Raw genomic sequence first — 14,665 nt, forward strand, 5'->3', positions numbered from 1 at the left:
TGAATTGCTGCTGGTGGGATGAAGCGGAGCAGCTTCTCCTTGCAGATGAAAGCTCTACTGACAGCCTCAACTCTCTCTTGTTTATGTATTGGGTCTGTCATGGCATGTGCGAGCAGTTCTACCAAAAATCTCAGGATGGGTTGGATTGGACCATTTGGGTCCGTTTGTGTCTCTGTGTTTGTGTGCGTAGCCTCTGTCCCCTCTTGTCTCTCCCCCAATCAAAAGTCATTTAAAAAGCTAACTCACCAAAGTTGGACTTTTTCTTGCTCTGCAGCTGGAGTTTCTCCAAAGGCACGTAAAGAATAGCAAGTCCTGCTCGCTCTCTTCTGCTTTGGGGTAGAATCCTACTGTGAAATGCAGATCTGTCAGCCAAATATTTTCTGTGAATAAAGCTAAAGACTTATGAAGCTGGCAAGGGGTTTATTTTATTTTCAATATTTTTGTTTTATTTTAATCTTTTCCTTGTATTTTTATTTTATGCATCAAGAGTCTTCTGCTCCTAGACATAAATCTCTAAGCTGCTGCTAATATTTTCATGATGCATACTGTAAATCACATGCACAAGCTATATACTACTACTTAGAAGGAGAGGGAAGATGCCTTACAGGAGAATATTTTACTTCAGGCATTGTTTTTACAGAGGGAAGAGGAAGTGCTGGGATTTGTCTAAGACACTGTGGAGTCCTGGTGGTGTTGGTAAAACTGTTGGCCAGTACATGGTCTGTGTATGATATTCAAGCCATCCGGTAGCTGACATGGTGATTGGGAATGAAATCAAGATATAAAAATGAATGTTTGCATTGGAGTAATTTGAAAAGAATATTTCTGTGTTGTACTCTAAAAAGGAGAGGCGCATCTATGGTTATGGCTCCAAAATGCCGGTGCCAACATGCTTCCCCACCTGTAAAGGTTGTATCCGGCATGTTGACTTCAAATAAACCTTTTATGTTTTGTTTCTGTCTACTGGTTTTTCAATAAGCAAACAAAGAAAATTGAAATATTAGGTTTTTTTCTAGTGCCTGCTAACCACTCAGATTGTAAAACCTCTGAAGGAGAATAATGAGGAGCTACAAACTCAGAATCGGCTTCATTTTGTTTTCGTTTGCAACAAGGCACCATTTCTGCACGTTTGGTATTTGGTGGAAAATCGTTTCCATGCTAAAGCTGCTTTTTGTTGTAAAGCATGCTAAACATAATTATTAATGTTTATGCACTGGGCCTGCTTCTACTTTCGCTAAAGTCACTGTATATTTGTACAGGAAGAACTCCAGCCTTCAGCACGTGATGAAACTTTAGGAGCTGGTCTTTTTAGGGCTGGTTATTTGCTGCTAGATAGTCTTGATTCTTTTGGTAAATATCCATGTACAAATAAGGTAATGGATTTGGCATAAATTAGAAAATGATGAAAAACCTAAAAATGTGAAGTGATGTGAAAGTGTATCATCCTTATTGATATTCCATAAGGAACACCTTCAAACTGTTGTGAAATGTATGGAGACAGCTCTCTTGTGTTTCTCAGGAGATAATTGCTCTCACTGATCCCTGACTTGTCATTAAGACAAATTAAGTTTTTTCCTCATGTCTTCCTTATATGAGCTTTTCTTCATGACTAGAAGCCTGTCACTAGGTCTTTTGGGTATGACTGTTGTTACCTTAGCCCAACCTTTGTCCAATACAAACTCAGGGCAAAGGGCCATCACAAGTTTCAGACTATCTTCAAACCCTGTTTTAGCGTGTGTGTGTGCCCATTGAACATGGTCTTGAGTCCCTTGGCCATTCGGTGTCTGTTTTTCTGATGTGGAAGTCAAAGAGGGATAGTGACTTTGCAGTGATACAATTTAGGAGCTGAAATGGGTGATTTGAGCTCTAAATTGTGAGAGTGGCCCATCAGGGGCAACATTTAAATGTGTTATTTTAAGCCATCGTATCAACTGTGTTACTGACCACCTGCACTTGAGGCCAGATTGTGCTCACTCTTTTCTTGCTCTGAGGAAAGGAAACTTGGAAGTTATTGTGCTTGCCATACTTGTGAAGTGGTGCCATTACCACATCCACGTCACCCTTTGGGGTCTGAACCAGGGTTATGTAAAGATCCGTGAAAAAAGCTCAGTGGCTCAGCTATCGTGTTCTGCCACACACCAGTGACACTGGTCAAAAAGCAGCAGGGAGCTTTAATGCTATACAGGGGTGTTCAGCTTAGCATAGATTTTTAGGGGAGGGAAGCAGCAGAGGTGAGAACCATATCATAAGCCTCCTTGTCGAGATCCGATTTCCCTCTTTTGCACTAGTCCTTGGTGTTGACTTGCTATCCACATCACTGCTAAATGGCACAGATGAGGCAATTACCACCCCTGGCCGAGAATCTCCTGCTAGATCTTGCTATTGCCATGGCACGGAGACATGAAAAGGTGATATCTCTGCTGCAGGAGTCCCTACTCTGCAGCCCTGCGTGATCCTGCAGACCACAGCTGATCAGTGTTACCGTGCAGGGCTTTAATGAAGAGAGCGCCAGTGCCGTGCGTGCTCCTATTTATATTTGCCACCTCATACTTCCCAAGTAGAGGAAGGGTTGGAGTAAGGGCAGCTCCTGTGGAGCCACACAGGCATCTTGCACTGGAGGAGGAGCCCGGTCGTGGTCCACACGGCAGAGGATGCGGTTGCAGAACAGCCGGTCTCTGTGTGGTACTACAGAAGCCAAGAGGAAAAGGAATGTCAGCCTGTGCAAGGTTTGGCACGCAACAGCTTTGTGCAGGGGGAACAGGGAGCAAAGTCTTGAGCACATATACCAACAGGGATTCAGTGGCGACTCTTAGCCACATCAATCATTTTCTCACATAAAAAACTTTTCTGCTCCAGCAGAAATCAAGGAGTTGTTGGTCTGTTTAAGGACTCATAGACTTGCCTTTCTGCTTTGTTATAAAGCTCACATCTCTGCAGTGGACCTGCTTAGTGTCCCATGCATGTTCAGCTGGGTCTGCGGCAATGCGTGCATCAACCATGTCCTTCTGCATTGCGTGCCAGAAAGACCACATAGACCTGAGGGGGCAGAGAAGGGTGCAGCCTTCTCAGAACTACTCCCTCTAAAATGGGATTGAGATATGGATTTGCTTGCCTGTCTCACACACGAGATGAAAGGGGACCTAGCCCTCTGGGGTGGGAGAAATAAATGGGGTCTGGACTGTGGGAAGAAAGAAGGTTGAGGACCTCTAGGTTAGGAAAGGGGTGGGAGCTGAGTGTCTGGGATTTTCATACTAGCAAAAATACTTTAAAAATTGATAAAATCTTTCAGTATTTTGAATTCTATTGTTCTAGTATCAAGGATGCAACTGTGTCCTGAAGGCGTTTGCTAGAGCTGTGACCTCTTTGCTTCCTCCCCTCCCCACTATTGTTTTTTGCCTCAGCTGAAGAGGGATGCTTTTTTTAGCCTGGTACATAAGCAGAGGACTTAACGTTTGGTGTCATAGAAGAGGACTGTACATTGTTACCATGCTTTGCTTCTTTTAACCTAAATTAAAGCTCATACTTATACTCCTTTTTATAACATTCTTATAGCTAATTTGATTGTTTTTCTGGAGACTTGCATTGCTATCATTTCTTTTACTTATTTATCTTTTGCATTAACTCCTAGCACATGGGTTATTTCTCTTTTTTTTTTTTTTTTGTGATTTGATTGAGTTAAGATCATGCAAAGTGCCTTCTGTTTTTTATGGTGGATATATTTTTTCTTCATTTAAAACTCATTCTCAATAGGTTCAGTAGCCAAGGACCAGAGGGCTAATCAAATGAAACTATGTTAATGAATTTTCTCAAAACATTTTTATGTCAACAACACGTTTCAATACAAGCAGTCGATCACTTGTATTATAGGTATTTTTTAAGAAGCTTCTAGAAACTTCAAACAAAAGGATTTTAAGAATAAATAGTAAATTTTAGTGGTTTTATTTTTTGTGATCCAGTGTAAGATTCCTCACTGTGTTAAGCACCAAAAAGTTGAATTAGTCAACTTGCTCCATAAAATTCTGGTAGCTTGGAGAGCACAGGTGTATTTTACATTTCTGGAGTTGTGGGTCTGTGTTCCATTGTACTCAGGGGCAGGCTTGGGGGGTGTGTGCGCGCGCGCTCTTGTTTTAGGATCTCTTCTCAATTTGATCAAGGCATAGGAATGAAATAAAAGAAACTTCATAACTATAGTTCTGGAAGCTTACTCCCCAGGAAGCCCACTAGTGACAATATCTGTTACATGGCTCATCAGCACTTTATTTGTCTCTGCAACTGGTTAATTTTTTCTTTTCTCTTTTGTTTTGCTTTAAGCTTCAAGAGACAGTCAAAAGGAAGTTAGAAGGCACACGTTCACCTCTCAATGGAGAACAGCAGAATGGAGTTTGTGACGGGAGCTTTTCTCCAACCAGCAAGCGGATACGGAAGGATGTACCAGGCATCGAGGCAATCAACAGCTTGCCCAATAATTTGCCTTTGCCTTCTGCTTCTCCTCTTCACCAGCTTGACATGAAAGCTCCCCTGCCTCTGCAGAACAGTGGAACTCATGGTAGTGGTCTAGACGACTTGGGTAAAAATGGTGGGCTTTCTGAGATAAAGCTTCCTGTTAATGGTTGTAACGAACTAGATGATAGTTTTAACATCCTGCAGAACAAGGAGCTAAAGCAAGAGCCTTTGGATGACCCCAGCTGCATAGACACTTCTGAAACGTCTCTTTCAAATCAGAACAAGCTCTTCTCAGACATTAACCTGAACGATCAAGAGTGGCAGGAGCTAATAGACGAACTAGCGAACACCGTTCCAGAAGATGATATACAAGACTTGTTCAATGAAGACTTTGAAGAGAAGAAGGAGCCGGAATTTCCTAGGCCTGCTACTGAGGCTCAAGAGAGTTCAAGCGTGAAAAGCGATCCATCTCATTCTCCATTTGCTCATGTCCCATTAGGGTCTCCCCAGGTGAGGCCTTCTTCCTCCGGTCCTCCATTTTCAAATGTCTCCACAGCCTCCAGCATCACGTCTGTATCCAGCGCCCCTCCAGCTCCAATCCCTGCCGGCTCACCAGCAAACTGTGTTGTTCAGTCACCTCAAACTCCCAGTCAGGCTCACACTCCGGGCCAGACGCAGACGAGGTCTGGGAATGGCTATCTCATGAATCCAGCAGCAGCACCTGTAGCAGGATCAGGACCTGGGCCTGTGAATATGCCAAGCGCCGACTTGTCTCCAGCTGAACAGCTCAAGCAAATGGCAGCCCAGCAGCAGCAAAGAGCTAAGCTCATGCAGCAGAAGCAGCAGCAACAGCAGCAGCATCCAAATCAGCCCTCAAGCTGGTCACCTGTGGGCCCTCCATCTAGTCCATACGGAGGACCCTTCAGTGCAGACAAACCAAATAGTCCAATGATGTATCCCCAAGCCTTTAACAACCAAAACCCAATAGTGCCTCCTATGGCAAACAATCCACAAAAGACCACAATTAATAACTACCTCCCTCAAAATCACATGAATATGATCAGTCAGCAGCCAAATAACCTGGGCACAAACTCCTTAAGCAAACAGCCCAATATGCTTTCTTATGGCAACACCAAACCTCTGACCCACTTCAATGCTGAGCTGAGTCAGAGGATGACCCCACCAATGGCAAATCCTAGCAAGAACCCCATGATGCCGTACATCCAGCAGCAGCAGTCCCAGCAGCCGCAGATGCAAGCTCAGATGGCGCACCTGAGTGAGGAACAGAAACGCATGCTCATCATGAAGCAGAAAGGAATGATGAATCAGTCTGTGGCATATGCAACGCTTCCTTCCCTTGGTCAGGTAAGCACAAGTGCACAATATGTGGGCAACTAAAAAGAAGTTGATACAAAGGCTTAGTAACTCTTTATGGTCTGCTTCTCTTTCTTCTGGAATGTATGGAACATCATTACGGACACTTCTTGGACTTTTCGTATGTTATTGGAGCATGATCATTTTAAGAAATTACTGAAACGATGTTTTGTTATGCTTTAAAAATGTTGTTAAATGACTGTTTTCTGAAGGAGCGCTCTTTCGCTGTGCTTCTGCTGATGAGTGATTAAGGCAACTCAGTGAAGTTTTGGGTCAGAAGTCATTGCTTCTTGGAGGGCTTGTTTCCTTTTTTTCATAATGTAAGGCTTGATGGTTTTGGTTCCCAAACCACGGTATGGCTTAGTTTCCACAGCGTAGTTAGCAGTACAACAAAAAGATGGAGTGGTTGGCCTGTTCTTAGGGCAGAGATCCAGCGTGCTTTTAACAGTATATTTGGCATTTTGGCTTAGGGAACAAAGGAAGGACATTTTGTGTGCTTGAGTGGCTTTGGTTTCCACTGGAAGAAGTAGGCACAACTGAATGCTTTTAGCGGCACTTGAATTGTATATGAAAGGAAATGGTTTATTCTGGGGACCTTCAAATGGTCTTTAGCAACCTCAAGTATTTTATTGTTGTGAATCTGTAGAGTCTTTCAGGAAGAAACTAAAGCCATGTTGGCTTGGGTGACTTGACATCACGGTCTCGCATGTATTCCATGGTAACCTCTGGAGGGGCAGCTGCCAGGCTTGGGGAATGCTTTGTAATGAATTAATAACCAATCTGAGTAGTAGTTATAGTAATGCCCTGTTGCCTCCTGTGCCAGCTGGGTGTTCTTAGTTGTCCCTCTGTGAAGATCTGTTCGCTTGTGTCATGGAAAAGTTCAAGAATCAATTGTCTAAATGTCATTTTAAGGGTTTTAAGAAGAATTAAAGTTAATAATCAGTTTACAAAGTAGATGATGCCTTCACAGAAGTTGTGTGCCATCAAAAACACATCAGGAATTCTGATATAATAGTAGACTAATAGGATTGTTGGTTGATAGTGTAACATCTTTTTACCAAATTAGCTGTTTCCACACCATCTACAAGGAGTACTTCCTTCTGAGCACAGTTTAACTGTAACTCACACTGTAATGCATATAGAAATGCAGCAGTGTTTGTCATTTCTTCAGCTTGTGGAGTTTGGGGATCTACCAATAGGAGGAGTAGAAGCTTTACCAGGTCAGCGCCCACTACACGCTAGTTAAAATTAATTGCAAAACAAAGAAATGTTCATCTGCCTCCTAGTTTTGGTTCAGGATGTCAGCTCAAAAGTTCATATCTCTGTTTTAACCCTGCTTGCCTATTGCATTAGAAATCAATACTTGGTCTAAAGCCTCTTCTTTTTGAGAAGACTTACCTAGAAAAATATTGCAATAACAACATAAAACTCAGACTGTAATCTGAGCTACAGATTTGTCAGGTTGTCACCAAGAGGCAGAGGATGTTTGGTCAGGCTCTCTAATGCTTCATCATTTCTTGTCTTTGTTTTCTTAAAATCTGTTGAAGTCAAAGACCCATCAAACAGTTGAAAGGGTGAACTGCCTGTGTGAAAGAGTTAATGTCATCTTCTCCAATTTGTAAGTTGAGAAATTCATGTAAATATCTCGCTTCAGCTCTCCAGTGTGAACAGGAAGCCAAGTTTTCATATATCTAATCTCGCTTAGTTCCTTTTCTTTTAGTGTAGGAAAAACTAGATATTTGGATACAACTAGCTATTCTTTTGAAAACAAGTCCAGATGTTAAGTCATTTCTATATCTTATAAAGATGAAACTTAAGGCAAAGCCATTCTTTGTTACATAGTACGTGCAATTCATATTTAATGACCCATGAGAGACTTCTTGCTTGTGTGTAGATGTAGAAAGGTCTCTTCACTACTTGTAAAGCCCACTTGCCTACACCGAAGGGATTTTGTTTGCTGAGGAAGCTTGAAATAATAGATTTCTAACTGTAATTTATTTCTTCATTCCTTCCCATCCTGCTTCCACGGAAAAGCATTTTTCTGTGGAAAATCAGAAAGCATATTGTGAAATGGATTTGGTGGCAACGGATTGTTTTTGCAGAGGTGGTAAAAATGATATATTGATATTGTTGAGTTAAATCCAGACTGATGCAGATTATCTGATTCTACTACTTACTGCAGGATGTGGGCGGTCGGGCTTGCCAGGTCATATATGGAAAATAAGGAGATTGCACTTTTCAGTTTGAAACACATTTCTGAATGTAAAGGGAATGTATCTTTCAGTCAGTTTGTAGTTTCTACTTTCATTGTAGTTTTGGTCTTTGATACAGGATTATAAAAGTGTGTCTGTATGTGCTAAATAATCATTAGAATTTAACAAATAACATCTAAGGGGAAAGAAGTTCTAGGTATTGCATCTTATGAGTAGCACTGACCATATATGTCTTCCAGGTGACTACTGCAAGAGCATGTTCAAGAACCAAAAGATGATTTAGGGAACATCAGGCATTTACAAAACCACCTGGTCTTATTTTCTTTGTGCTGCTGTAAAATTGAAGTATGGCATGCATGCACGAGGTGTGCTGATTAAACCTACGTCCATTTGGGCCGAAGGTACTTCTGTTGTTAATAGGCAGAATTTTTACATGCGTTCATTGCTTCAGTCATTGAGCGTACCTTGGAGAGACACCATTTTTTTCACTCTGGCCAGGACCTTGCAAATGCTCTGTGGAGGTCAGCTGCCTGTGACTGTCCTATTAATGTGTCAGCGGTCTGGGCTTGTGTCCTGGCTTGCTGAGCATCACTGGATACTCTTGTAAAGAGTGGTGAGCAACGAGAGAGGAAGCTGTGCAGCTCAATATCCATGTGAGTGGTTGGACAGACAGAGTGCTAGATTAGCAGCTTAGCCAGCAAAACTAGTGTCCCTCAAAATAGGGTTTCTCTAAAGGCTTTCTACACTGTCGGTGTTGAAACTATTCCTGTCAGATATGTTAGTCCTTTGCTTTGCTGTGTGGATCCACGATTGGTTGTAACCTCCATTATACTAATGCTGAATGACCCCTACACCCTGAACCACAATATCATTTATTTTAATACTACAACTTGTTCTCTCAAAGAAGTACTGTACTTGTCTTGTTTACAACAAAGTAGATGCTTGTTTGGATGTTTGAGTTGAGGATTATCCTGCAGGTAATTCAAACTATTTTTTGTGGAATTGACCATTAAAACCATGGTCAAATCCCGACCCATCTACTCTCTGGAAGGTTCTGTCCTGCTACTGGTGTTTCCTTGTGTCTAGCTGTTCTCCATTTGGTCGGGCTTGTACTTGGAAATCCCTGCTCTTTGCCATGCCCCACATACCCTGATCTGCTCTAAACCGAGTTGTTAGTTTGTGAGTACATGGCAAGTATGGAATCATCAAATAGAACCATAAAATAGTTTGGGTTGGAAGTGACCTTAAAGGTCACCCAGTTCCAAACCTCCCTGCTCTGGACAGGGACACCTTCTACTGCCCCATCCAACCTGGCCCTGAACACCTCCAGGGACGGGGTATCCACAACTTCTCTGGGCAATGTGTGCCAGTGTCTCATCACCTTCACAGTAAAATATTTCTTCCTAATGTCTAATGTAGATCTCCCCTCTTTCAGCTTAAAATCATTACCCCTTATCCGATCCCTGCACTCCCTGATAAAGAGCCCCTCCCCATCTTTCCCGTAGGCCCTCTTAAAGTACTGGAAGGTCGCTATAAGGTCTTCCTGGAGCCTTCTCTTCTCCAGGCTGAACAAGCCCAACTCTCTCAGCCTGTCCTCATACCGGAGGTGCTCCAGCCCTCAGATCATCTTCATGACCTCTTCTGGACTTGCTCTAACAGTTATCGCCCTCCAGCCTCTTGCTTTTCCTGAGTGGTTCTTTCTTGCTTGCTTATCTGCAGCTATAGGCTAAAAGAGCAAATACAGGTTTTCAGTGGGGCTGGTGGCTTTTTAGGTATTTGACAGCTAGCGGTCCTCTGCTATTCTGTTTCCCATCCGATAATAAAAGAAATTGGTTTCACACCAAGCTGCAACAGGGGCTTTGTTTAGGCTTTTTATGTGATTCAAGAAATAAAAGTATAAAAAAGCCTAAACCAACCTCCCCTCCCAAAAATTACAGCTTTGTTTAACCTAAAACGTTCCATTTAGTTTTTGAGATAGATGTAAGGTTTTATGGGAGGCAATTTTTCTTTCTTTTTTTTTCTTTAAACCAAAAAGTAATTTCAAATTGTGGAAAAGTGAAAACATTTTCTTTGGAAAATTTCAGAATCATTAATTGTGCCTTTCCTTGGTTCCAGCTGTTCAATATGTGTGTGTAATGGTAGAGAAAAAAGCAGCCCCGTGGAATAGATGCTGAATGGCTGAGACAGAATTTGATGTTTGGAGCCAAGTGAGAGAGGGAGAGTAATGAGAGGTCGAAACAAAACAGAATTCTCCGTGGGTGTAAGAAAAATAAAACTAGACTGCAGCTCTTTGCCTGCATGGGACTGTGAGGATGCTGCAATTATATTTCTTGTTGAAATGACTGGTTGCGTTGTTTGAAATTAGAGGGATGTGAATGAAGAGGAGAAATGACACCATACTGGAAGAATATCTTCAAATTCTCTTGTCTTTTGTTTTAATCTTATAAATTCAAGATGCATCATCTGCTCAGTCTCGTTTTGCATGTGAAGGATAAAGGGAGATATGTGTCCAGAGAACATTTCCAAAACGTAATTGTCTTTGTCCTTTCTAAGTGAGAAGGTGTATTTCTCACTGGAATTGTAAAAGAGATTTTATACTTTTTTTGAAGGTTATCTTTGGGATAGTGAGAAAAAGAGATTGCTGATGTTCTGAGATTTGTGTTTTTTTTTTTTTTTAAAGCCTACCTGAAAGTAAAGAAGAAAGCATACAGATTTGTATTCACTGCATGAAAGCATGGCAAAAACACAAATGTCTGGCCAGATTTTAGGGGAGACAAGATGGAATGGAAATAATGACTGAGACTGTGAGGATCACTTCCTGAACAGCCTGTAGAGAAGCAGTGAATGCCCATCCATGCTATGTTTGACTCGTAGCCACTGTTTTCCACAAAAGGTTTGCCCTGGAGCTGAGATGCAGAGCCTGCCTCTTGCGGATGCCAATATTTACTCCCCAGAAACTTGTCTCCTGTAGACTTTTTAAGGACAGACAAGTAATGGAAGTGTGCTCGGATGGATTCTGATCATCTCACTAGGTAATCTGTAAACAGCAGCCTGGCCTTCTTACTGGTCCTACTAGCATCTGCCCATTGTGTTGGAAAGGGGGTCATATTAGCATAAATCTCTAGAAACAAATGTTGGACAGCACTTGGGTAAGATCAGATCTCCATGGTGTAATCCTGAAAACCAAGTTTTGACTTGTTTGATATTCCCTCATTCTGCCACCTGTGGGAATGTATGTTTTAACCAAATACATAATTTGGTTGTTTTTCCATATGGTAAATGTTTTTCTGCAATCCTAAGTTTTCTCTGTAGTCCAAGCCTTGCAAAATTGAAGTGTAAGAGCACTGCTCCCACGCCCCAATTGAACCAATCATCTTATCATAAGAAAATTATAGATGTCTTTAGTGAAATCTACTTCCCTGAAACCGTTGCTGACCAGTATTCCTGTTTTATCCTGTGAGTCATCGCTGGTAGAGAACTGAAACCAATTGTTCCATTGTTTTGAAGGAGAGTGTGTCAGAATAACTGGTCTTTTCCTCTTTAAGTACCACAGTTGTAGGAGTAAACCTCTGATTCTTAGCAACTTCTCCACTTGTCCAAGATTTGTTAAAACACACCAGTGTGCAATGCGTTTCTTACTAGGTTCTTGAAGACTCAGAGTGTGAGTTACTCTCATCTGTAAAGAAAGTATTACTCTTGCAAGGAGGAAATTTGTATTACTGGCTGCACAAAGTGTATATTAAATGTCCCTTATTTTGAAGTCACCATCATATAGCATACTTTTTCTTCCTACATGATCTAGATTGCTGCAGTTTGTCCTGTTATTTCACGAGGCCTGTTAGTCTGCCGATATAACATGTGCCTGCCAACTCCCCTTTAGTTTATTAGTTACGACTGCAGTCGCAAAGCACTCTGATTTTGAAATGTCTATAGCCAATAGCATATTTTTACATAAAGTGCTACCCTTTCCTAGGGTTTTTTTGTACATTTTCTCCTTGTAGTACAAGTTATCATCATCAGTTTTAGCTTTAAGTCTCATGACCCGTTCCGTCTGCTTTCAGTGATACCACCCATAATCCATTTCTTATTGTTCATGAGCCTCTTTCACTCTTCTTGTTTATTGTATATGCTCTTAATGTTAATATACAGGTGGTATGAAACCATATTCTTTCCAGCTGCTTTTGCAGCTGGATCTGTCATTAGCTGGCCACACAGCACTACTGAACTAAGATGTTAATACCATGCTCTTCCCAACACTGTGCTCTTCCGCAGGCTAGTGTGCTGCCCTCTGAGCATCAGCATAACTAGTTTTGCATGAAAAGACCAATGCTTTCAGTGCTAGATAGTGACTGAAAGATCCGTGAAGCTTTTTTCTTTGTATAACTGTGTTGTAGTGTTCTCTGGAAAATCAAAAGCCCTTCTTCCTGTCCTGCTTCCTCCACCCAGGTGATCGCCTCTGAGAATCAGTGTATTCACTGTGGCAGAGCTACAGGGGTAAATGCAATCATCCACTGACACTGTTACTCTTTGTGGGTCCAGAAAACCATGCACCTACGATAGTACCTGTTGAGTTTGGATGTAGGCAATGGGTTCAGCTTATGAGTAGGCTTCTATTATTCTCTGGGTTTATTTTGAGAGAAAACTGAATCCAAAGACTAAGACTAGGTTCCCATCCTTGGCAGTAAGCTTTGTCTATTTATCATTTAGTGCCTAGAGCTTGCAGAGCGCTTGTCTAAGCATTTTGGCGTGACTAGGTCTGATCCCTTTCTTTCCAGTCTGTGACCTTGCATGGCCCAACCAGGATTCAGATTTGCTCACAGGTCACACTTAGATAATATTTTGGAGTTTTAAATTTGTTCTTATGTAATTTCTCTAAAACCATGACTGTCCTTAACTTTACCTCTTTCTTGAGTTTGGACATTTCAAGTACTTCTTGCCCCTATGTTTTCATGTTCTTTCCAGAATTTCCAAGTTTGCCTCTCAACATATTAGAAATATTATTTAGAACCTAATTTTAGATTAATGTGTATTCCTACCTTTAAATTCATGAACATAAAAGTCTGAATGTCTGAAAAAAAGTCAACTCATGCTACCTTAACACTGCTGGTCATAAATACTCAGAAATTCTGAAATTGCTTTAAAATCACGAGCTCATAAAACTAATACGTGTTGAGGGGTGTGATGGTAGTTGTCTTCCTGTTTTCTGAACTGCTAGGATTCCAGCTGCTCTTTATCTATTTGGGACTGAAGTTTACTGTTCAAAGCTTTGATTCTCCCGTACCCTGTTGACTCCAGAACATGAAAATGAAAGGGAAATTTCAAATTATAAATCTTACCATATAATTGCAAGATAATGGAAAACTGGGGATTTTCCTTGCCTCCATTTGAGTGTCATCTCTTCTTGGGCTGCGCAGCTGGATGAGTGCAACTCCAAACCTTTCTTGAAAGCTTCTCTTTGCTTGTATTTGTATTTCTAACATTTCATGTAGTCTTTTTTAGAAAAGACACTTCGCAGAAACAAATGACATTGTTTCCAAGTTACTGTCTGAACTGAGGACCTGGGTGAAGTAACAGCTCAGTGTATAGAGAAATTGCTTTACTTGCCACCACCAAGGAGGCTGTGCATGTGTTTTCTGCGTGGAGTGGATTTACTAGACCTTGCAACTAACAGCAGTAAAATCATCACCAGCTCCTGACCAGATTTAAGAGTACAGATCCAGAGCTAGAGAGGCCTCTATTTCATCTCTGTTTTGGAGGCTCAAGGAAGAACTGTTCTTCCTTCTCCTCCCGACCTTCCAGATCTCACACTCACCTGCGCCAACGTTGGTGGTCAGCTTTCCCTTGACGGTGAAGGGAGTCGAGCAAGCCCTGCAACTAATTTTGGGAGAGAAGAGGCTTTGCTGGAAAGGCCAGAGAAGGCTTGGCATCTGTCCACTAATTTCCTGTGCTGTGGGCAGTTCTGCAGTGGACACCTTCCAAGTCAGCTGACCGTAAGAAACAGCAGGCATGTGTTGTATGGTGCCTTTGCTGTGGATAAGGAGAGGGACCATTTCAACAGTGGCCTTCTGATACCCACGCTGTTGTGGTTTGGGTCTGAAGGTACTCAGACCTACTGTGTGTCCATAGAAGAACCATTCGAAGGGTCTTTTTTTCCTGTAATTTTTAAAGATCTGTTTATAAATAAATTATTAGTCTTCATTAGGAATATAACAGTGCATTTTAGATTAACGAGAGCTGGACCCTTACTGCTTGCTGTACTGATTGTAAGAGATGAACCACACTGCCTCCCTTCAGGCTACATTTCCACCCTGAGCGGGGCTTCTAAGCCCGAGTGTCATTCTGTGTATTGCTGCCAACATTAGATCTAAAACTGCCTTTTGACTATTCTGTTCTGCAAAGAACAAACTGTTAGCAAATCGCTTTGCTAGGAAAGCCTCTTCCAGGTAGTCTGGGAGTTTATTCTCCAATTTAAGTGTAGTCCCATTGTTTTTCCCAGCATTTGTAAAGACAACCAGAGAGTGGATTAAAAAGTAACTTTTTTTTCTTCTCCCTGCCATGGTAGGGGCTTATACAAACTGAAATTTAATTCCAAGCAAACTTGTAGATTTTTTATTAGGATTTGAAGAAAACCTTTG

At 41.6% G+C, this 14,665-nt stretch overlaps 1 protein-coding gene across 3 annotated transcripts in view; it reads left to right on the forward strand.

Annotated features, from left to right (window-relative positions):
* Nucleotides 1–14,665, forward strand: part of MAML3 (mastermind like transcriptional coactivator 3) — a 254,717-nt gene that overhangs the window by 151,358 nt on the left and 88,694 nt on the right. For all 3 annotated transcript variants that reach the window (XM_054064791.1, XM_054064792.1, XM_054064793.1), the window contains exon 2: nt 4,312–5,808. In XM_054064791.1, coding sequence (XP_053920766.1) covers nt 4,312–5,808 — 1,497 coding nt within the window. The remainder of the gene's footprint in view (nt 1–4,311; nt 5,809–14,665) is intronic.

This window comes from Cuculus canorus, chromosome 4 (genome assembly GCF_017976375.1).
Source record: "Cuculus canorus isolate bCucCan1 chromosome 4, bCucCan1.pri, whole genome shotgun sequence".
NCBI lineage: Eukaryota > Metazoa > Chordata > Aves > Cuculiformes > Cuculidae > Cuculus > Cuculus canorus.